Raw genomic sequence first — 22,077 nt, 5'->3', positions numbered from 1 at the left:
CTAGGCTGTGGACTGCGATAATAATGAAAGCTCTCGGCCCTTTGTAGCGGTGGTAGTGGGGATTGTCGCGGAGCGCATAATGTGGATGTAGAGGGTGAGCCAAGAACATGAGATGCTGAGATTGAACGTAGGAATGACCTAGGTCTGGCAGGTTGAATAGGCAGTCCCTGATTTGTTGGAGGAGAAGGAGTCTTAGGATATCCTCGTTTGGCTTGGGCAGACCTGATGCTACTGGCGGCGACGCTGGCTTCGCTTCTTGAAGTCACTTGGGGCAACTCGCGTGTTTGCACTTCCTCGAACATAGAGCTTGAACGCCCTTTGCGCGTCTTCACGCCCAAGACATTGTATTCTCCGCCAGAATGGTCTATATCGTTGGTAAACATCAACTTGCTCTTGTTCGTGTCTGTCCTGACCACGACGCCATACATCACGCTTCGCCTGCGCTTGCCGCTGGGCGCGTCGGTCGATGAGGCTCTCTGACTACAGAAGCATTGACGCGTACGGAAGAAGTCAGTAAAAAGGTTCAAAGCAACGGATATCAAGTATTAACTAGCAACTAAGAGTCAAAGGTATAGACTTACAGGCGATCGCCTTCCAGAAAACCAGCTGTAGTCATCATCACTCTCGAATTCGCACCTATTCTCGTTGAAAGTAGGGTCTTCGTCTAGATTTTCATTGACTTCCTGGTTGAATGAGTGATATTCATCAAAGTCATCGTTATTTTCTTCGTCATACTCTTCGTCATACTCTTCGCCATACTCTTCGCCATGCTCTTTGTCGAACAAGAAATTTTCACTCTTATCATTCATCGTTGAATAAAAAAAAGGAATTGCGTTTCAAGGTCAGGCAGACTGATTCAGGAAGAGGAGTGAAAAGTGGGAGCATGAAGAGAATGAATGAGAACAGAAAAAACTTTATTAAACAAAACAAGAATATGGACACAAAAAGTTTTATCGCATATTGAGGGTTCTCTCCTCCACTGTCTCTTTGCGAAGGCTGTTGCAAGAGAAGAATCTAGTACAATCGTATCAGTGCTACTCGGCGTCACAGACGATGATTATTGGTCTTTAAGATCTTTGAGATATAGAGATATAGAAGCCTCTCAAGAGATATAGAAGCCTAGCTATGGAAGTAGAAGTTGGCTTTGACTATATATAGTCAACATTAGTAATAAAGAGAAAGCAGAGGCAGAGATGCCGAGCATTTACTGAATTATTAAAGTACATGGCCGCTTTGCGAGACAAGATCAGACAAATAAAGTTAATCTGTCAACTGTTCGTGGTAAGCGTGTCTTTAGGGATGATGCAGAAGGTTCTCTGAGAATTGAATGAGAATGGCAATGGCAATGGTAGTGCGAAAAGAGAAGAAGCCTGTTATGCATGCAGATGATTGTGGATTTTTTTTATTCAAGGACAAGCCTGTGTGCTTTTCTTCAGGTTAGCGCTGTTTGTGCAATAGGTTTGTGCTGTTTTCAGAACAGGTTCGCGCTGTTTTAGAAAAGGTTTGTGCTGTTTCAGAACAGGTTCATGCTGTTTCAGAACAGGTTCGCGCTGTTTGGGCAATCAGCTTGTGCTGTTTGGGCAATAGGTTTGTGCTGTATGAGCGACAAGTTTGTGCTCGTTTTCTTCCAGCACGTGCTGGAAATCGACTTTCTCTTCAGGCTCAGATCTCTGGTGGCAAGCCTTTTCAATCCCCAAAGAATGAATCAGTCTCGTCACCATTATTAGTGTTTCATATCCACCACACTGTAACCATTATTATTTTGAAAAAAAAAAAAAAAAAAAAAAAAAAGGATCCGAAGAAGGTTTATCAATACTCGATTTTCCAACCAACATGAGCTATTAATAATGGTAACAATAATAGTAACCGCGCTAACACGCCAACGATCAAGTAACATGTAAGCGAATGAATTAACTTTCTATCTTCAGAAAGTAATAACTTGTTCGTCCATTGCCAGAATAAAATGAAAAAGTACTGGGTTGATCTCCCTTTCCTTTTTTTTTTTTTTTTTTTTTTTTTTTTGTTCTCTGCTTTAGATGCTAAAAAAACATGAATTTTTTTATTATCTAACAATCAGAACCCCAAAGCAGTTTTGTAAATGCACAGCAAGCTTAGTTCTTAATGGTCTCAATCGAGAGAGCTACATTGGACAAAAAAAGAAAGAAAAAAAGAAAAAAAGAAAAAAAGAAAAAAAAAAAAAAAAAAAAAAAAAAGCAATATTAGTCAGTGGTTTATAAAAAAAAAAAATGTATATAGCATCATTCAAAAAGATATCAGCAGGAAGAGAGAAAAAAAAAAAAAAAGACTTACTGGGAGGGAGAGACTGCTTGAGCTTCTCAGCCTTGGCAGCATCGTTGATGACCAAGGTGTACAAGTAGCGGGAGCAACGGACCTTGAACTTGGTTTGGCTGCCGTTCTTCTTGATACGGCCGGCTAAAAAAAAAAATAATAAAATAAAAGTGTTAACAATGAATGGGCTAAGCAAGCTTGAGTTATGTTCATTCTTGTGTCTCCTGAAGATGCCCATAATCCATAATAAGAAATACTATTCCATGTCACTATTCCATGTCGCTCTGCCAGGTCCTAGCAAAAACAATCCACTGTAGCCTTTGAAGACGAGCTCGTTTTTTTTTTCTTTTTCTTTTTCTTTTTTGAGTAATGTTATTACGGTTACGCAAAATATAGCTAGCTGTATTAACATCGTAACATTATAAATCGATAGCCAACGACAGGCGGCAGATCTTGAGCAAACCGCCAACTTGTTTTGTAATTCTTTTTTTCTTTTTTCTTTTTTTTTTTTTTTTCCTCGTTTCGCGCCAATATTTGCGCGTTAATGAAGATTCTCTCCGTATTATTGTCGATGAGGCGTATATCCTGTGCAACTTTTCTCTTTCAATTCTTGAGTATTTTTCCGCCTTCCTTGTTAACTAGTCGGGGGCCGGAGGAAAAAAAAAATAAATATAAAGTAAAAAAAAAAAAAAAAAGTAAGGTGTACGTACACTTGGCGTCCTTTCTGCGAGCAATCTCGAGGAATTGCTTGATGTCTTGAACTTGCTTAGGCTAAGAATTGGTCAATAAAGCAACAAAAAAAAAAAAAAAAAAAAAGCCATTCCATTAGCCAAGCTGGATTTTTAAAAAAGTAAAAAAAAAAAAAAAAGGTCTATCCTGATTCCTAATCTTCATGAATCGGTCTTTAAATAAACATCCTGCGGTGATTTGACAGATGAGATCCTGAGAATATCAAAAGTATCCCGCCATTATGAAGCATTCAGTATGGAAAATTGTTATATGTAATCCTGATGAAAGAAAATAGCGGGAGAAAAAAAAAAAAAAAAAAAAAAATAGATGGAACTCATCGTGGTGAGCAAATCCATAATTGCGTTTCATAAACTGATAATGGGATGCCAAACAAATGCGATGGACTCTTAAATAAAATGATCTATTTCTTCCATGTTGAATTCAAGAATTGTTGATGCCTTCCTTCTACTTTTTTTTTTTTTTTTTTTTTTTGCTTAATTCTAATCCATGGTTGATCGTAAATGGTATCCGTGAGTGAACGAACTGTCTGGTCCTGTTTACATGCGTATCCGACAATCGATGGATTAATGATTAGTTCGTTGTATCCTATCCCACTATGTACCATGGTGATTAAAAGACTGAATCAAAAAAGAGAGAGCACACCTGTCCCAGTCCCCCTCACACTCAAATCCAGAATCAAATTATTAGTGGATGGCCCAAATGCAACGCCACGAGTCCCTTCGATGCTCAAGTTAGCCAAATATGTGACACCCTTAAATAAAAAATATAAGTTATTTCCATATGGGCTATGTGGGTCATGTGAGCCAAAATATATGTAAAAAGTTCACCAAGCCCATAATCATTTGAGAAAACCAGTTCCCATACATAAAAGTCATTCAAATGAACCTCAATCCAAACCAAACTTTGGATAACGACAAAAGACACTAATATAAAGCAATCTAGGGTAGTAATTGAAGTTTCTGAAGAAATTGAGTATCCGTAGTGACATAAAAACCGATTTTGGAAACCAAGTGTAGCTTGGTAGACACTTGTTTAAAAAAAATGTTTCGTTGAAATTAGTAAAAAAAGCAGAGCTCTATGATAAAACCTTCAAACTTCACCATATTTTCAGATTAAAAGGACATGTCAATGCTGAATCCAACTGTGGTATTTTTACAGCGACTTAGTATAACAAAAAAACCCATCCTTGCTGTTTAAAGATGGAGAAGAGACCATAAATTCCAGAAATTACTCCATTTAGAGAATTCAATGGCCATTTCCTTGACAACCGCATTGCTCGTTCCTTGAAGTGTATATACATGACTTATAGATATAGCTTTTGGGTACCAGAATCTATATTTTGTAATGTGTATTGCCATTACTGAAAGAGAAATATTACTTTTGAACGAAAGAAGATCATTATTTTCAATATACAAATTCTTTGAATGGAGGTATATTACTGAAGACTCAACCGAATCTTTTCAACTTTTTTTTTTTTAAATCGTACCAATGGATCTTCCCTACCGAATAGATGGTTTTCAGTCTTGTAGATTCTCAATATCAACAGGGAATGGATTTCTTTATTGATCGTTCTGTAAAAAAAAAGAAAAAAAATCCTGATTTCTGATTGGCTATTTCAGTTGTGCTTTCTCTGATTGAATTGAATTGAATAGCTTTTTGATCAAATTTTTTTATAGGCGTTGCCCGTTTTTGATTCCCAGATGTATTTATCGTTCTTTGTAAAGAAAAAAACCGTTCAACCATATCACTTAATTCCCTTGCTGCTTCGGGACATCTCACAATGCTATCTGAATCATGGAGACCCTTTTTGAGCAACTCCAAAGATTCAGTAACCGCATCAGCAATCCTCTCCGCCTCAGCAACCTCCTCTGTTTCAGCATCCTCTACCTCCAACAGAGCATCACTCATGTTGGGGTTAACATCCCCCTCCAAGCCATCTTGAAAACTCGGGATCACAGCATGTCTATCATGAGCCTTCTCAAGAACATCATGTATGATGTGGAGTGGTGGGTCTGGGTTATCCTTACGGACTTGATGCAAAAGATACATATGTCTGCAGGGGCGTTGAGAATACATAAAGTACTGACAGTTACATCTGGAGATAGCTCCATTCGTGGCAACTACGAAATATAGAATACGTGCGGCAAATAACCGTAGTCTTGTTTCTTAATCCTGAGGCCATCAACAATCTCCCTAATCTTAGCCTCTAGGACCGTCGACTCAATCCAAGAGTCTTCGACTATTACTTAAGCACGTCAAAGGAGCAAAGAGCTTTGCAGAGCTTCGTACGATACCAGAAATTAACCAGACTTTTGATACGATGGTAAAGCATTAACTAATTTGTTCTTTGCCCTCACACGCGCCATGGCTTCAAGCATATTATTGCTATAAAGCGCCTTGAACGATCTTATAACACCTGCATCTAAAGCTGTTTCACTGCCGTCGTGTTCGGAGGGAGCCGAATGATCTTAATGTTCTTGAGTTCAAGCCTCGCAATCCCTGTGTGCTGGTGCACTGTCGATTAGGAAAGCAATGTGACGGCCCTGTTCCTGCATGTCATCATCCAATTACCTTAGCCATTTAGTGAACGTCGGTTGTCTCATGTAACCTTTGTCAGAAAAATCTGCGTCGATTATCTTGAAGATATTCTTAGCCAGACCTAATGGACGATGCACGGAAAGAACTAAAGGCTTGCGCTTGCCAGATGCTGTTGAATCACTGCAGAATAGGATTGAGACTCTAGCTGACCGAACAATCTTCTTTCCACGAATAGGTCAGGTCTCATGAGCCTTGTTAGTCATCGCTGTAAGGAAAAGGCCCGTCTCATCACAATTGTAGATATCGTCAAGCTTGAAGTCGGTAAGTTTGGCTTTAATAGCTTCAATGTGATCCTTTGCAGCCTCCAGGTCCACTGAACCACTTTCGTCATGGCCAGTAAAAGATTTGGAGGCTCAATTTCGACAACCCGTCGATTTCTGGTGGGTTATTGAGGGAACACTGTACTAGTATACCATACTGGACACTTGGTACTAAAATCAATACGATCCTTTTATGTCTGTATGGATTCGGCAACATACCTCTAGCAAAAAGGGCCGGAAAGGTCTTTTGTTTTTCTTTAGGCAGGGAATAAAAAATGAAAAATGGTAAATGGTACTAGATGCACTAAAAGAGTGGAGGAGGCAAGTAAATGGTGGACATGGTGCTGATATTTTTTTGTTGATTCTCACAAACTCATAGGCAGATCAGATCCAGTTTCTGTGCTCCCTACAAGCAGAAATCAGCCGCCTATTACATACAAAGGAAGGAAAAAAATCAGTAGAAAAAAATCAGCAGACACCATATATCAAGCTATGTCATCACGATGCACCAACAGTCATATTCAAATAGCCTCTACCCTTCTGTGCATTTCCCAACTTCCACCTTCCTCTATCGAGATTAAAGATAAACAAGTGTCTATCTCCATTATCCTCTACCTCCTTCTTGACTTCTTTTTTGCTAGAGGTGTGTTGCCAAGTCAGTCTCGATAGTGGTCTAAAAATGTTTTTAAAAATAAAACGATTGATTGCGGGTTCGCATCGCTAGGATATGGTGCTGTTGGCATCCATAGATATTTTGCCAGCGCACGTTGCCACCATACCAACCGCACCAGCTCCTTGGAATATGGTGCCGAAAAACACTGGTGGGAAGTGCCTTGCGCATATGGCATCTCAAATGCGACCTAAGGAGTTTAAACCCATCACGGCGGCAGCGAGGACTGTGAGGGGCTTCCGCATTAGCACCGCGAAGCGCCTGGGAAAACAATTATTTAGAGATAGACTCTCTCTTCAGACCTTCACAAGCTTGTGAGGGAAAGGATCACAGTTTTCATATGCTCAAGCAATATCACAATTCTGCCCATGAAAATTTGGCTAATTTCGACTTCTCTCACAATCTTCTGGATCAAGCTTGATCACTCATGGGCGATTCTTCAAGGCTTTATCGTATGCTTCTTATGACAAGGACTCCACAGTTGCCTGAAAAAGGTTATTGGCATTTTATTTGAATAACCTGGGTAAGCAACTCGTTTATAACACGCATGGACTTTATCAACCACCATGGAAGTTCACAACGGTTGATGTGGTTATTTATCGAAAGACGATTGCTTTTTCACGCAATCCACATTTTTTTTTTTTTTTTTTTTTTTTTTCGGGTGGCGATTGAAGACAAGTATAACTTGATATTAGAATATTGAATAATGGACTTGGACTGAATATATGAAGCGAACTGCAGGATTACAGCAATTCATAATGATCAACTCGAGCATATAACATCTAGTCAATAAACGATTGGAACCACGCCAGATAATGTTTGGCAATTAAACCAACAGCAATACAGAAGTTTTTTTTTTTTTTTTTTTTTTTTTTTTTTTCTTTTTTTTTTTTGGGATCTGGAACGAAGAAAAAAAAAAAAAAAAAAAAAATCGGGCGCAAGATTCAAGAGAGCGCACCCAATACTTTGATGAAATGAAAAATTCATGGTATAGATATAACATTATTTTTTATTTATTTATTTAAACACAAACCAAAACGATGAGAGAGGATGCGGTTTGTGAGCCGGTCCACGCGAGAAGTTGGATGAGCGTGTGTGGACGGTGAGTGGTGAGAGATGAGCCATCTATCTTTTTCCTTCTTTCTTTTATCATTTTTCTTTTCGTTCCTTCTTTTCTTTTTTCTTCTTCTTTTTGTACGCCTGTTTTGTTTTTTTTTATGTTTCTTATAATAGTGAATCTCTTTGATGCCCAAGCAAGATTCAATGATGTGATGCAGAGAGATAAAAAAAGCTTGTTGGTGTCTATCGAGAGAAAGGTAGAGAAGGAAGGGCTTGTCTGGGCTCAATCAAACATTGGTTCTTTTAAAGTCAAGAAGTTAAACAACACACAATTGGGTTGATTTTGCGTTAGTTTGGTTGCACAACGCACTAGATTGGCCAACGTTCATCCCCCACTTGGATGCAGAACAGCGAAACGTTCAGAAACATGGATTTTCTTGCCTCCCCCTCCTCAGAAAAAGCTAATCTATCGTCCATCGTCTTTATTTTAGTTCATCAAACCTGATTTGTATCCGAAAAGCTGTTGAGGAAGACTCTTCTTCTTTTTCCTTTTTCTCTCTTCTTCTTCTCTCTCTCACTCTCCTCGCTCCTCTACCCGGCTGTATCTCTTTTTTTTTTTTTTTTTTTTTTTTTTTTTTTCTTATCCTCTCTCATAATCTCTCATAATCTCTCATACTCTCACTATCTCATTTTACGATCAATCAACATTGTCCTACGATCCTGTCCCTTTCCTTTCCTATTTTTAAATCTAGTCTTGAAATCAACTACTGAATGAACATTCCATCCCTCATTTTGCCATCATGTCTGCACTAATCTATTCAGCTATGACAGCACCCTCAAAGAAGAAGAAGGAAGGAACAGCTACAGCCGACTCACAGCTATCCTCAGGAGGGAAGAAGGAAAAGAAACAACAACATGATGATAGTTCTACTATGCAGTTTTACGAAACTCATTCCTTCATAACCGATTCGTCTGAATGGAACTCTCATGAACACTCAATGGTATGTAAAACTGATTAGCGTATTCTTATCTGTGTTTTTTGACTTTACAAAAATTAAATAAAGTAAAATGCCACACGCGCAATGATATTAATATTAAAATACGAAACACCCTTTTGTTTTTTTCATCGACGCTTCCCTCTTGTCCTTCCTCTCCCCTGAATTGATTACGACTTTGCCACCCTCTGTGGTTTATGAACAAACATAAAAAAACATGCACCCTCAGTCTGCTTACAATAACAACAACAACAACAACAACAACACACACCTAGGCTCGTTTCATCCTGGTATCTCTCAGCAGGCACTGCATTCCCCTGCATATGTTGATCTACCACCTCGAGGATCCTCTACTCAGTATTTTGCAAATAGAAATAGAACCAACAGTAATGCCAGCAGCCTTAGTGGTGGAGGCGGATACAATTACAATTACAGTGGCAGCCATATGAGCCATGTAAGCCGTACTAGCAGTAACAACAGCACATCAAACTACATCCAATCCTCTCAACAATATTCTCAGCAATACCAGCAACAGCAACAGCAACAGCAACAGTCCTTAAATGCTTTCCCCAGAATCCACTCCCAGAACTCATCTCGTCAAGACCTTGCCACAACTGAAGCTGTTGGTTCAGATGTTCAGGTCGCTGGATATACATCCATCTCTGAACCAAACATATATGGAGGATATTATAATCCCAGTAATACCGACGTCTATGGTTCTTCAGATGTGACAGGAAGCCATCATACAGACTATCAATATTATCAACAAGGACTCGCTCAATACGAGCAACAGCAACATCGATCGACGAATTCTGACGCTTCCTTCATCTCTACCAGCCGTACATTTCAACAAGAGGCTATGACTTCTCAAACACTTTTGCAAACAATGGATCAACAAATGTCAAACCCCCACGGCTCGCCCAGAGCCACTCCACATTCAGCCCCCAAAAGAAGAGAGCCTTTAATGCATTTCCCCCATGACGATGATGACGACGAGAGTATTCTACCACCATTAGACCAATACGAAGTAATGCAGCAGACTATGACCTTTCCTACCGGGCAAGGACCAACCAGCATCCTCAAAAAAGAGCCTCGAACCAATAATAACTTTGGACACGCTGAATTCGATCGTGAGGTTAGAGCTGATAGAGCAGCTTTCCAGACTCAGACCCAGACTCAGACCCAGGCCCAGCTTTCTTGTGACACTAAACAGGCAGATAGCGAGCACTTGGGACCCTCCGCAGAAGAGCGAAAGATACGAAGAAGAAGCAGTTTGCCTACATCCCTTGATGAAGTCCCAGGTGAGCTGTCGACAAGTCTGCAAAGACGAGGCAGTGGTGTACAGCGCTCACCTAAGTATGCAACAGTTCCTACGTCCACTCAAGCTAAAACGTTAATGGGCAGCCCGTTACACGAAGAACCTTCTTCTCAAGATAGTGAACCGTTCTACTCATGGGATGGCCATGAGAGCATGCTATCCAACGGTACTCAATCAGTGAACGCTGCTACTGGCTCCATTGCTTTTTCTAGTGCCGAAAATGAACAGCAGAGGTTGGAACAACAACGGCAGAACAAGAGAAACTCTGGTCGCCAATCGCTTATGGAATTCAAGCCGCCACTGATGACCAAATCACAATTGCGTCTTAGCAGTAGTCCTAACCCCTCTGAAGCTGACGCAACAGCCATTGCTGTTGCCGTAGCCCAGATGACAGAATCCAATGATGGTAATAGTCGTGATGGGATTTATTCAATAGACACAGATAGTGGAGCTCAGCAGCAACCGCGCAATGGAGTGAACTCTGACCTCAAGGGTCCATCTTCTCTACCTTCGCGCCCTCGTGCCACAACTCCGTTGGGATTGGTCATTGAAGAGACTTCATCAATTCCAACAGGTTTGTTGATTAGGTCATCATCACAACAGTCTTTGGCCCTCAATACTCCAACGTCCGCTTCTAAAGCACGATCAACGACTCCTATTTCTGGGATCCGCCCTCCTCCTGGTCCTCCACCCATGATCTCATCATCTCCACCCATGACATCTTCATTATCAACCGTAGCGTCACCCACAGCCAACCAAGCTCGAAAGGGGCCCTCAACAAGTAGCGGCAGTAGTCGACGCACTAAGGCCAATGGATTAATTTCAACAACCCCAATTTTGCCACCCGCCACACCTAGAATACGAGCTGGATCGATATCTGTTAACAACATCACGATGGACAGTTCCCTTCATCAGTCCCTCCCATCGGTCCCTTTGCCCTCATTACCACCACCACCTATCTCTGCGCCGCTTCCGACCATCCCATCGTCATCACCATTACCATCACCATCATTGTCCATCAATACCCCTGGAGACTCGTCTGCTTCTCCACGACGTCGAAAGATTTCAGGAAACAAGGATCTGATGCTCCCTACTCCTATGACGTCCAATACCCCTTTTGTGTTGATCCAGAATGATATTCACGCTTATCCTCAAGACTCGTTACCAACCCCAATCTCTTCACAACCCGTGAGTCCGGACTTTGGTAACCTCCCAACACCGAGTTCCTCCCCTTCCACTACCTCGGTCATCTGGTTGCCATCACAGTCGTCGCCTTCACTATCGTCCGTATCAACCTCAGCGCCTTCATCACCATCACCATCACAGGTTGTGAAGCTCAAGAAGCGTGTAAGTCTATTGGAAAGAGAATTAGAATGCTTGGGTAAAGAACTCTCGGGTCAGAATCGTGATCGAGGCGAGTTACAGTTCAGGATGGAACAGTTGACAGTTGAACGAGATTCGCTTGAGAAACAGGTGATAATCTTACAAGCATATATACGTAAGAATAAGAGCCAGCAACAAGATCTCGCAAGTGGCAATGTCGACGACAACAACGACGATGATATGGATTCAGAATTGAAGGAAGCATTGAGACAGATCTTGGAGGAACGTGATGAACGACTGAAAGAGTGTTGGGCACGTCAGGAGCAAGCTTCTTTGAACTCCACACCCATGTTACGCCATAGTTCTAGTGTTGGTGCTGGTGCTGGTGCAACTACCGAAGTTGGTCATGAGGACGACGTTTCATCTCTTCGGGTCATGAAGTCGCAGTTGGAGAGAGAGGTCTTGGATGCTAAAGCAGAGATGGAGCGACTCCGTCAACAATTGTTGAAACAAGAAGAGAATGCTAATAGGGATCAAAAGATTCGAGAGGAACTTCAACAAAAGCTTGAGGCTCTTCAGAGGCAGTCATCTGAAAGTAATGCTAGTATCCACGAACAGCTTATTTGGGATGACCGTTATCAACAACAGCAAGAAGGAAATCAAGAGAACAACAACAATAATACCAATAGTAGTGATAGTATCGACAGCAGTATAATATCTTCACTACAACAGGAACTGGAACAGAACCGGCAAGCGCTTCAATACGAGATCAACAATCTGACAGATCGATTACAGCAAGAAGAAGCTCAATATCGAATCTTGCAAGATACGGTTCAACGGTTGACGTCCAAGATCTCACGTCTAGAGGCTCAGCACGCAGCCGAGATCCAAAAGATTTTACAGGATCATGAAGAAGTGATGGAGAAGGTGGTGATTGAGCATGCTAATGCGTTAACGGATTTGTCAGAGCAGTATGAACAACAGCAACAGCAACAACGGCAGCAGCAGCAGCAGCAGCAATCTAGGACTGGATCCGTCAACAGCAACAACAATGAACTTGAAGGAGAAGGAGAGGAGGAAGAGGATGGATCTGCCGCTGTTAGGATGATTCGAGAAAAGGTGTTGGTGACTCGATTACAAGAACAGGCTAAGAAAAATGACGAGTTGGAGGCGGCATTGTTTGCAAAGGAACGAGCTCTGGCCTTGATGGAGGAGGAACAAGGATCTTGGATGGAGACTCGAGCCTCATTGGAACGACAGTTGAAGATGGAACAGTTGAAACAACAAGAGAATGTCTACAGGGTCGAACAAGTTGAGAAGGAGAACAAGCGACTTTTGACTATCCTTGGAGATTTGGATTTGGCAGCCTTGGCATCCATGTCTAGTGACGATAATAACAACAGAAATAGCCACGATGGAGAAATGAAGGCCATCTTTGGGAGGGAAAGGCAAAAATGGATGGATCAGGTATTGTTCTTACAACGCAAGATGGCTAAAATGGAGGAAGAGGCTGCTCAAGCCTTGCAGAAGAACATGGAGCTTACCGTTGCCCTAGAACGTAGCACAATGCAAGTCTAGACAATAGTTTAAAGAAAAAAGTCATCTGAAGTATAAAAAAAAAAAAAAAAAAAAAATACTGCATGACACATTTGGCAATACTACGTACGATAAATGAATTTTTTTTTTTTTTTCCTTTTTTTTATTTAATATTATATACAAACTCTATTATTTGATGGTTATTGTTTTTTTTAAAGCTAGGCTAATATTTTTTTCTAAGGTTCTTTACTCCCTCTCCCAGATGGCAGCCATACCCATGCCAGTACCAATGCACATGGTGGTCAAACCGAGCTTCTTGTTCTGGCGCTTCAACTCGGGGAGGAGAGTAGCGATCTGACGAGCACCAGTGCATCCCAAAGCTATTAAATGATTGAGAGAAAATTGAAAGAATTGTCAGTCATTACATCTCTCTGGAACACAGATGCAATATATGAGAAACAAAGTATGAATTAAGGAAGAGGAAGAGAGAACTTACGATGACCCATGGCAATGGCACCTCCGACAGGGTTGACCTTGTTGATATCCAAACCGCACTTCTCGATGCTGTAGACAGCCTGGGAAGCGAAAGCCTCGTTCAACTCAATGACATCAATGTCCTGGATCTTGACACCAGCCTTCTCGCAGACAGCTGGGATAGCAACGGCTGGGCCGATACCCATGATCTTGGGGGCGCATCCAACAACAGCGGAGCAAATGTACTTGCCCTGGATGGGGAGACCCAACTTCTCTGCAGTCTTGCGCTTCATCAAGAGAACAGCAGCGGCACCATCAGAGACCTGAGAGGCATTACCGGCGGTGGTGGCACCATCGAAAGCAGGACGGAGCTTGGCAAGCTTCTCAAGAGTGGTGTCGGCACGGATACCATCATCCTTGCTGACAGTAATCTCCTTCTCGTTACCCTCTGCATCCTTGATGATAGTCTTGACGGGGACAATCTCGCTGTCGAACTTGCCCTCGGCCTGAGCCTTTGAAGCCTTGGCGAAGGAGAGAGCAGCAAACTCGTCCTGCTTCTGGCGGGTGACGTTGAACTCTGAGGCGACGTTCTCGGAAGTGATACTATTAGGAGAGAAGCGGAAGAGAAAGAGGAAGAAAAGTTAAAAAGGTTGTCACTATAAGCTGTAGTTTTTATTTTATTTTATTTTATTTTTTTTTTTATGATAAAATAAAAATACATACCCCATGGGGAGCTGGCAGTCAGCAGCAGCGTCGCAAGCATCAGGAATCTTCTCGGAGGTCTGGGAGGCCATAGCAGAAGGACCGTAACCCATGGTCATGGACTCGACACCAGCGCCAATACCGATATCGATCAAACCAGCCTGGATGTGGGTAGCGATGTTGACAACAGCTTGCAATCCAGAGGAGCACTGACGGTTGGTGGTGTAGATCGAGGTCTTCTCAGGGTATCCGGCATAGAGAGCAGCCATACGTGAGACAGTGGCACCACCAGCAGCCTGGAGAACGTTGCCGACGCAGATATCATCAACAAGAGCAGGATCGATCTTGGTGCGGTCTTTGATGGCAATGAGGACAGCGGCCAAAAGATCCTCACTAATATCGAAAAGACAGGAAGAAAGTAAAAGTCGTGAGTGTGACTGATTGGATGAAACTTTTTTTTTTTTTTTTTTTTTTTTCCTTTTTGAAGTTACACTTGGTTACTTGTCTACGGTAATCGGATAATTTTCAACCGAGAAGGAGATTTGCTGATCCTATTCCTTTGGTCTCTCTCTCTTTTCTTTTCTTTTCTTTTCTTTTCTTTTCTTTTCTTTTCTTTTCTTCTAGCTCCTTCCATCTCACTCAAGAAGATGAGAGAAAGAACTCTTATTCCTTAGGATGCTTCCATGTCCATATATGGCTTTTTTTTTTTTTTTTTTTTTTTTTTTTTAATGACTACTTACGGAACGGTATCCTTGAAGCCACCCTTCTTGCCACGGGTCATGGGGGTGCGGACAGCATCGACAATGACCACATCATCAGGAGACTTGACACCGATCTTTGTCTGGATAGAGGAAGAAGCAGCCGAGGTAGGCTGAACAGTCAAGTGAGAAGAGATCTGAGCAAGGCGGGAAGACATTGTGTTGGATAGATGTGGGTGTTTATAGATGAAGGTGAAAGGAGAATAGAGAGGAGAGAGAAAGATGAAGAAAAAAGAAAGAAGGAAAAGAAAAGAGAGGAAAAAAAAAAAAGGAGTTTTTTTATTTTGTCCCGAATGTAAGGAAAAGCATCAGGCATTTATATGATCCAGGACAACTTTTTTGGAAAACAGGGACACAAAACCCTGTGAAAAGAAGCCAACCGATCCACGGGTGATGGAAAAAGACAAGGTTCAAGATTGCGGGGGTGGTTGAATAGGGTCATTCTATGCAAAGAGACAAACACCGTCCACATGTTGGATAAAAATTGAATATGTATATCACTGGATATAGATGAATAATAAAATAATAGTCTAATGGCAAATTGATTTAGTCGCTATACATGTATATACTGTTGTACTGTTTGGAACAAAAAATGTGAGAGATGATCGAATGACATTCGACTTTGATCTGTGGACAAGACAAAAAGGAATTTCACGTGCCAAACAGCATAGAGACCGACAACTCCACACTTTTGTGTTTCGGAAACATACACTTTGAGGAACACCCTTCCCCCACATCTGCACATGAAAACATTCCCTCTCTCAAAGCCCAAAAACCTCTACACCATCCATCAGGTTCTTCACTGATTTCTCATCATCTCATCATCTACATGTATATTTTTCTATTCTGAAGAAGGTAGTTCACAAAAAAGTAAAAAAAGAACGTTGCCTCCAACTCTTATTTTACAGTGAGTGGATGCAGGGATTTTTTTTTTTAAAAAAAAAAATCTGAGCCACAGTCCGGGTATATGGTATATGGTCACCACGGGAAATTTTGATCTAAAAAAAAAAAAAAAAAAAAAAAAAAGGCTTCGGCACAAGTCCCCATTCCTCCGATCACTGCGGACTAAACAGAAGCTACATGTACATGTACATGTAGAACAAAAACAAACTTGGATAATTAATAATAATCTCTTTCTTTACTGAACACTTTGTTCACCTGACTCGATCTTCGTCTGCTCTTGTCATTAAATCAAGAAGTTTTATTATTTTTTTTACATCCATTTTCGTACCATATCCCATCATCACGCGTCATAAATCTTTGTGTAATAAAGGTGGCAGCTCAAAGAAGACATGGTCCCTGACAGGGGCTGACATGACTAATAAGAAAAAAACGTGCCTTGTTGTTAATCGCACACAATGATTTAATCCCTAAATCGCCAACGTTTATAATATGTATTTATATATGTATTATAATAAAGACTTTGAACACTTAGTCTTAGTACATGTACATGTACTTTACGTTTAAATGTTAGCACTTCCTTCTAAAACGAAAAAGCTATTGATAGCGGCCAAGTACACCAATGCTTTTTCATATGGCGAATGTGACTCTGATATTGAAAGAGAGCCTCGAAGAAGGAGGAGGATTTCTAATGAGTCTTTCGAGTCAAAAAAGTACAACTTTACACGGATTTGTACGGGGCCATTTCTTGTGTTAGTGTCAGTGCATGTTTATTAATGTTCATGTACAGTAGTATATATACCATGGTACATGCTAGTTCAATAAATTGCACTCTTTAACATTCATTCCTCATTCTCTCTTACCCAAGTGATCTTCCCCGTCATCACGGTTTCTCGTTCTCATTTATCTCACCTTTACAGGCTGTCGTCGCCATCGCCATCAATGGCCTATTTAGCATTTAATTGCAACTTGCTTTCAATACCTCATTGCTGTTATAGCAATTTATGGATATGTTTATATTTTAATAACCTTGATCTGAAGCTAAATGTGTTACGACCATCTTTAGAAGCTATTCTAAATTTTTTATGCCAAAGCAAGTCTATCCCCTCTGTGTAAACAAATAAAAGTAATAATAGTAATAATAATAATAATAATAATAATAACAATTATAATAAATGCTTATTTCAAAGTGCCAAGTGCTGTTTTAACGATTATTATGACTATGCTTCTGTAATTTTTTATTTTTGTGCACGGTTTTTTTTTTTTGTAATTTCAGCCCCTGATCACTCACGGATCACACATTATTGCGCTGGACAAACAAGTAGAATTGCTGAGTCTCGGTCTTGCCTCCAGGCAATCCTCCCTGAAATAGTCCTCCGACCTGCGCACTGATCCAAACATCAATCGTGTTCTGCCCGAATACCAGCGGGATCGTGTACACATGGTGTCCAATTGTTGGTGCGGTCGGAAGCGCCACTAACCCTGTTGGTGTAAGTTTTCTTCCATTTTGGAAGACAGACATACCAACATGCTGCTGGATCGGTGCCAATTGCGATGCCAGTAATGGAACCACTGTGATAGTTGTAACAGTAGAGTTCACTGAAATAGTATGTGCAAACGCTTCCGTGCTCAAATTCATCATAAATGACTTGTCCTCTGCATCCACGGTGATGGACTGAAGCATTGCATATCCTAATATATATAATGCATTCAGTAGAATTGGGGTTTATATTAAGTTAGTTGACCACAAATGTGGAATGTAAATAATAATAATAATAATAATAATAATAATAATGATAATAACAAAAAAGGAACATGGCAAAATTATAAAATACCTTTCCGCGGCCCGACAGAGGGGTCATAGACAAGCGATAGCTCTGCGGGAGGAATACTACCGGATGATGGGGCAACTTGCATTGGCGTACTGATCCTAGGATCGATCAGTGGTGTTGTCGGGGCTTGAACCTGCGTGTGTACGGGCATTTGCATCCGGCCTGGCGATCCAGGTGAAGCCATTGCCTGAGAATTGCTCGGGCTTTGAGGTATTGGTGTTTGGTGTGGATGCTGAAGGTGGGGACTCATATGTTGATATTGAAGTGCTTGTTGCTGCTGATACAAGTGCTGCTGCTGCTGTTGTTGTTGTTGTTGCAAAAGTAGCTGTTGTTGCTGTTGTTGCTGCTGTTGTTGCATGGCATTGGGACTATTCATTTGAGAAGAGACACGACGTGGCCGCTGTTGTTGTTGCTGTTGCTGTTGTTGCTGCTGCTGTTGTTGATATTGCTGCTGATATTGCTGTTGCTGCTGGGGGTGTTGCGGCTGGAAATGTGGATGCATTGCTTGTTGCTGCAAATGTTGTGGTTGTGGATGTTGATGAAGCTGCTGCTGTTGATGCATCAGTGGATGTTGAGTTTGTGGATGTGGCTGCGATTGTGATTGTGCCTGTGGTAGCGAGTGCGACTGTTGCTGTTGTGCATGCTGAAATTGTTGGCGTTGCGACTGACTAGATCGGCGTCGATGAGGATCTGGGGAAGTAATCCCATCAACATCAACGTCTTCATCTTCGTTCCCATCATCATCGTCATTGTCGTCGCTATTGTCATTACTCTGACTCTGCCTGCGCTTTGTAGCCTTGGGCTTTGAAGAGGGTCTCGACCGTTTACCACGCTTATTGGCGTCGTGATGTGCCACTGAAGAGGAACGCCTTCCATTGAATTGCCCAACAGACTCCAAGGCTGAGTCAGCTGTGACCGACGTTTTGAACTGAACCTTGGGCAGACGGAGTGGTGAAGGGTAAGGGCTGACGGGTGTCGGCAGAGGATCAATGGTATAAACTCGCTTCCAATCCTTGATCAAAAATGCAGCCTTTCCAGTCTCAGAATAACGGTTTTCGCAAACGAATACATCCTTTGGAGCAAAGTCGAGGACCTGTCCACGGACATAATCCTTATGGGCTTGAACGTAAACTTTATGATCCACAAGTCCAAAGTCAAACTGCCATTCCCCTGAACATTTGAGCACCTCCTGTTCATAAAACAATTGCCCTGGAGCCTGGAAGATTTGATCTGGTCGAAGAAATTTGGATCCAGCTATAAATCGGGTTTTCCTGCAAGCACAGATCAATAATGTACCAGAGCAAGTACGTCAATACGTTTATACAAGGGTGAAAAATGCCCCTGTACTCAATCGACAGCAGTCTTTTCGGGCATTTAACTTACTTCGAATCAATCTCCAGCCGTTCAATGAGAAGAATTGTTTTTGCGGGGTCACTGAGCCGTACGAACTCGCCGACTTGGTATGTCACGCCATTTTTAGTAAGTGATGGTACTATCTGTCTATCAGACTGTTTTAAAGCAATAGGTGTGGATGTAAAAGTGATTAAATATCGACTGTCAAAAGATTTAGGTCCTTCAAGACAGAGTATTATGCTACACTGCACAATGGTATGAGGTACATACCTTGTCGACCGCCGCAGCCTTTGGAGTAAGCTTGTAATTAGCATAAATCTCTTTTTTGCGAGAATTGAATAATTTCAGCAGTGTCCTGGCATCCTTATTGATGCGTGATCCATCCTCATTGAAGATGAGCGCATTCTCAAAAATAAGCTGGAATTCTCTATCAAAATCCTCTACAGTCTTGTAGTGCCCTGATTTTATCCTTGACTATGGTGCGTTCCGAGAACAAAATTTAGGTTAGAGAGTTCTATTCATTTTTTCGCTCAAATAAAATGCCCACTACATGTCCTTGCTTCATACCAATACAAGTTGGAGAGACATAGGTGATTTTATGATCTCATAGTATTCCGGATACTCTTCCTTTGAAGGTAGTGCCAAAAATATGTCCGCTAGTCCTCGTCCACTGCAAACATTTATATACAGTATATATAGCTGTGGTTAGTATGACACAGTAATAAAACCACGGCGGTACGATTGAACATAGACGTTACGTACGTTTTGTCTTTGTGATTCAAAATGATTTTGTAAAGTTCAGTGAAAGCACCGATTTGTGGGCTAGCTGGGATAGTTACTGTATTCTTGCCTTCTTTTCCATCCTTTGATTTGCTGTCCTTTGATTGATATTTGGTGTCTTCTGAATACTTTTTCTTCAAGTGCTTCCCTGACTTCAATCCATTTTCGGGGCTCTAATAATTAAAAAGGAAGTATGTTCAGTTGATTACTAACAGATACATGTACAAATAGACAACAGCAGCAGCTTTAGTAGTAGCGAGGAAGAAGAAGAGAAAAAAATACATCTCCAAAAAGAGCCTCCCATTCCGCATTGGTTTCATAAACAAGTTCCAGTGCCTCTTGACCGTGTTCATTTTGTGCATGTTTATCGGCTCCATATTTTTCGATCAACAACCTTGCTGCATCCAAATGACCTGTTTTTAACCATTTAACGGTTTTAAAAAAAAAAAAAAAAAAAAAATACATTAGTCTCTTTTTTTTTAAAGGAGAGAAAATAAAATACGAAATAAAATATGATCATTGATAGAATCAGATAATTAGATTACCTCCAAATGCAGCCCATGCGAGGGGTCTTCCTTTGTACCAAGTATCCTGTAGTTCTACATTAGCACCATGCTCCATTAGCAGACTAATGATCTGCTTTGACCCGTAATAGGCTGCTGCATGAAGTGGTGACCATGTGAAGGTACTGTCCTCAAAGATATTTGTCACGAAAAGTGTATCTGGATGCACATTCTTTTGTGTTAAGAAGTATCTCATTGTCTTGGTGTCATTCTCTTCAATGGCAACAAACATTCTCTTTGTATCTAATGGAGTGAATAAATAGTAAAGAGGTTCTTCAGGCAATGCTCCATTTTGTCTAGATTCATAAAACAAAAGGATAGCACCGCCTTACCACTTTCGGACAGCATTGCTTGTTCGGGCTGCTTGAGTTTGAGCTTGAGCTTTGGAGGTTCGGTCTTGATCGCCTATGAGGATAAAAAAAAATGTATTAATTGACCTTTTTCTTTTTTTCTTCTTCAAGTGTCATCCTATTGAACTATAAGACTATGCAGGGTGCTGATGTAGACTTGAAACATGACCACGCGAACCATCTGATCATGCCGATTATAGCTCTCAAAATCACGATCTGATCACGAAAAGACAATCAGTTTACCGTTGCTTGTGCTTTCACTTCATTCATGATGCCATGTAGACCCTGAATCTTAATTGAAAACTCTTTTCACTTCTCCTTCCCGCTCCTTCCCCTCTCTTCTTCCCCTCTCTCCTGCACCTTTAGTCTCATCAGCACGTTCCCTCATATATTTTAAGCCGACAGCATATTATTATTATTATCATTATTATAATTAATATGATTATGGTTATTATTTAATGTGTAAACTTGGCGGGAAAACTAATTATCATGGCATGGTTGTTGTGTACAAGAGAGAGGGGAGAAGAAAGAGGAGGAGGGAAGGAGGGGGGGGGGGGAGCAAGAAAGAAATGTTTTTTTTACCTGCAAATGTGATTCTTGTTCTGGTGAGATCTGCTTTGAGCTTCGCCTACTTGAATTCATTGTTGCTGTACTCCGTAGACAACTGATGCAAGGAAATGAGGAAACACGAGGAAAGACAGGGTTGGAGTGTGAAAACAAAAAGAACACGCGAAGCTCTGGTTTTCTTCTCACGCGTCAGGTAAAATAAGAATACAGAGGAGAAGGTAAAAAAAAGTTCTACAACAGATGAAATTGAGGTCGTGTAATAAGTAATTGCTCCCCTTGTAGTTGAGTTGAGGATGAACAAAAAAAAAAAAAAAAAAAAAAGAGTCAGCCCAGAAGGATATGTAGACATTCATGCAGACGTTCGGAGCACCCAACAATGACATTTGATTGTGCAAAAAATCTGTTTGGATATTGGACGGATGTCATGTGATCTATCCCCCCCTATTTGTAAATCGAATCAGCAAGAGCCACAACTGTTGTCTTCAGGGCTTTCTTGTCATCTTCCCCTTCCACGCTGTAGCCCTCTCTATCATCAGTAGAGGTGGATTCAGGATGAAGGGATGATTGGTTCTTTTGACGTCCTGAATCTAGGCGAACAGCCAATACATGGTGTCCACCTCCCCTCAATTTTTAATTTATTTTGATTTTTCTTCCTTCCATCTCTGGCATGGAGCACATCTGGTGCCTGCACTAGCTAAGGCGTAGTGCGATGGAAATGAAATGAAATGAAATGAAGGAGAGAAAGTTAGTACAGCTACATGCTCCTCAACATTGATTCTATGTTGAGAACCATGAAGTATCTAAAGCACTGGCAAATGAAATGCTTTTATCTTGATCGGTTAGAATCATCTGGCAGAGGGGAAGAAGAGGGGTTAGTCAAAAAGGAAATGAAATTAGTCCTGAAGGCGCACAAGCCAGTAATTGGGCGGAGCAATGTGAACCATGTAACCTTATTTGTCTCTTCTGCCAAAGGATGAAAATTCACCCTACAAATCCATCA

General features: G+C 41.2%; 5 protein-coding genes across 5 annotated transcripts; 2 read left to right on the top strand and 3 right to left on the bottom strand.

Moving 5' to 3' along the window:
• Window positions 1-2,308: 2,308 nt before the first annotated feature.
• Window positions 2,309-3,060, bottom strand: BCR41DRAFT_280780 (60S ribosomal protein L38; the record flags this gene model as incomplete). The annotated part of the gene is made up of 2 exons (XM_022020226.1): window positions 2,309-2,433; window positions 3,000-3,060. Coding segments are annotated over 2 exons (186 nt in total), but the record flags the coding sequence as incomplete, so codon positions are not given.
• Window positions 3,061-4,998: 1,938 nt separating this feature from the next.
• BCR41DRAFT_401404 (hypothetical protein) lies at window positions 4,999-7,056 on the top strand (the record flags this gene model as incomplete). Its single annotated transcript, XM_022029216.1, has 4 exons — window positions 4,999-5,118; window positions 5,243-5,362; window positions 6,622-6,881; window positions 6,984-7,056. 4 exons carry the CDS (start codon window positions 4,999-5,001, stop codon window positions 7,054-7,056), a joined length of 573 nt encoding a protein of 190 aa, XP_021876187.1.
• A 1,200-nt stretch (window positions 7,057-8,256) lies between these two features.
• On the top strand, window positions 8,257-12,871 carry BCR41DRAFT_390199 (hypothetical protein). The gene is made up of 2 exons (XM_022028198.1): window positions 8,257-8,627; window positions 8,851-12,871. Exons 1-2 carry the CDS (start codon window positions 8,427-8,429, stop codon window positions 12,838-12,840), a joined length of 4,191 nt encoding a protein of 1,396 aa, XP_021876186.1. The 5' UTR covers window positions 8,257-8,426; the 3' UTR covers window positions 12,841-12,871.
• An 83-nt stretch (window positions 12,872-12,954) lies between these two features.
• On the bottom strand, window positions 12,955-14,993 carry BCR41DRAFT_363316 (Thiolase, N-terminal domain-domain-containing protein). Its single transcript, XM_022025872.1, has 4 exons — window positions 14,715-14,993; window positions 13,996-14,367; window positions 13,295-13,875; window positions 12,955-13,178 (listed from the first exon to the last, which is right to left on the bottom strand). Exons 1-4 carry the CDS (start codon window positions 14,888-14,890, stop codon window positions 13,045-13,047), a joined length of 1,263 nt encoding a protein of 420 aa, XP_021876185.1. The 5' UTR covers window positions 14,891-14,993; the 3' UTR covers window positions 12,955-13,044.
• Window positions 14,994-16,854: 1,861 nt separating this feature from the next.
• Window positions 16,855-20,242, bottom strand: BCR41DRAFT_209147 (hypothetical protein). The gene is made up of 8 exons (XM_022019945.1): window positions 20,143-20,242; window positions 19,895-20,010; window positions 19,580-19,768; window positions 19,385-19,487; window positions 19,088-19,291; window positions 18,848-18,972; window positions 17,468-18,735; window positions 16,855-17,324 (listed from the first exon to the last, which is right to left on the bottom strand). Exons 2-8 carry the CDS (start codon window positions 19,972-19,974, stop codon window positions 16,927-16,929), a joined length of 2,367 nt encoding a protein of 788 aa, XP_021876184.1. The 5' UTR covers window positions 19,975-20,010; window positions 20,143-20,242; the 3' UTR covers window positions 16,855-16,926.
• Between the last annotated feature and the right edge of the window lie 1,835 nt (window positions 20,243-22,077).

This window comes from Lobosporangium transversale (assembly GCF_002105155.1).
Source record: "Lobosporangium transversale strain NRRL 3116 chromosome Unknown BCR41scaffold_62, whole genome shotgun sequence".
NCBI classification, from domain to species: Eukaryota; Fungi; Mortierellomycota; class Mortierellomycetes; order Mortierellales; family Mortierellaceae; genus Lobosporangium; species Lobosporangium transversale.
The sequence above is the reverse complement of the archived record's forward strand: the minus strand, read 5'-3'. Positions and strand labels throughout refer to the sequence as shown.

What these genes read in the sequence shown, in the direction of transcription:
- BCR41DRAFT_363316 (XM_022025872.1), bottom strand. Translation starts at nt 14,890, where the DNA reads ATGTCTTCCCGCCTTGCTCAGATCTCTTCTCACTTGACTGTTCAGCCT. An exon ending in GGCTTCAAGGATACCGTTCC is followed by an intron (nt 14,368 to 14,714) that starts GTAAGTAGTCAT and finishes TTTCGATATTAG; the next exon opens with TGAGGATCTTTTGGCCGCTG. An exon ending in GACTGCCAGCTCCCCATGGG is followed by an intron (nt 13,876 to 13,995) that starts GTATGTATTTTT and finishes CTCTCCTAATAG; the next exon opens with TATCACTTCCGAGAACGTCG.
- BCR41DRAFT_209147 (XM_022019945.1), bottom strand. Translation starts at nt 19,974, where the DNA reads ATGGAGCCGATAAACATGCACAAAATGAACACGGTCAAGAGGCACTGG. An exon ending in AAACCAATGCGGAATGGGAG is followed by an intron (nt 19,769 to 19,894) that starts GCTCTTTTTGGA and finishes TAATTATTAGAG; the next exon opens with CCCCGAAAATGGATTGAAGT. An exon ending in TTGAATCACAAAGACAAAAC is followed by an intron (nt 19,488 to 19,579) that starts GTACGTAACGTC and finishes AAATGTTTGCAG; the next exon opens with TGGACGAGGACTAGCGGACA.
- BCR41DRAFT_390199 (XM_022028198.1), top strand. Translation starts at nt 8,427, where the DNA reads ATGTCTGCACTAATCTATTCAGCTATGACAGCACCCTCAAAGAAGAAG. An exon ending in ACTCTCATGAACACTCAATG is followed by an intron (nt 8,628 to 8,850) that starts GTATGTAAAACT and finishes ATGCACCCTCAG; the next exon opens with TCTGCTTACAATAACAACAA.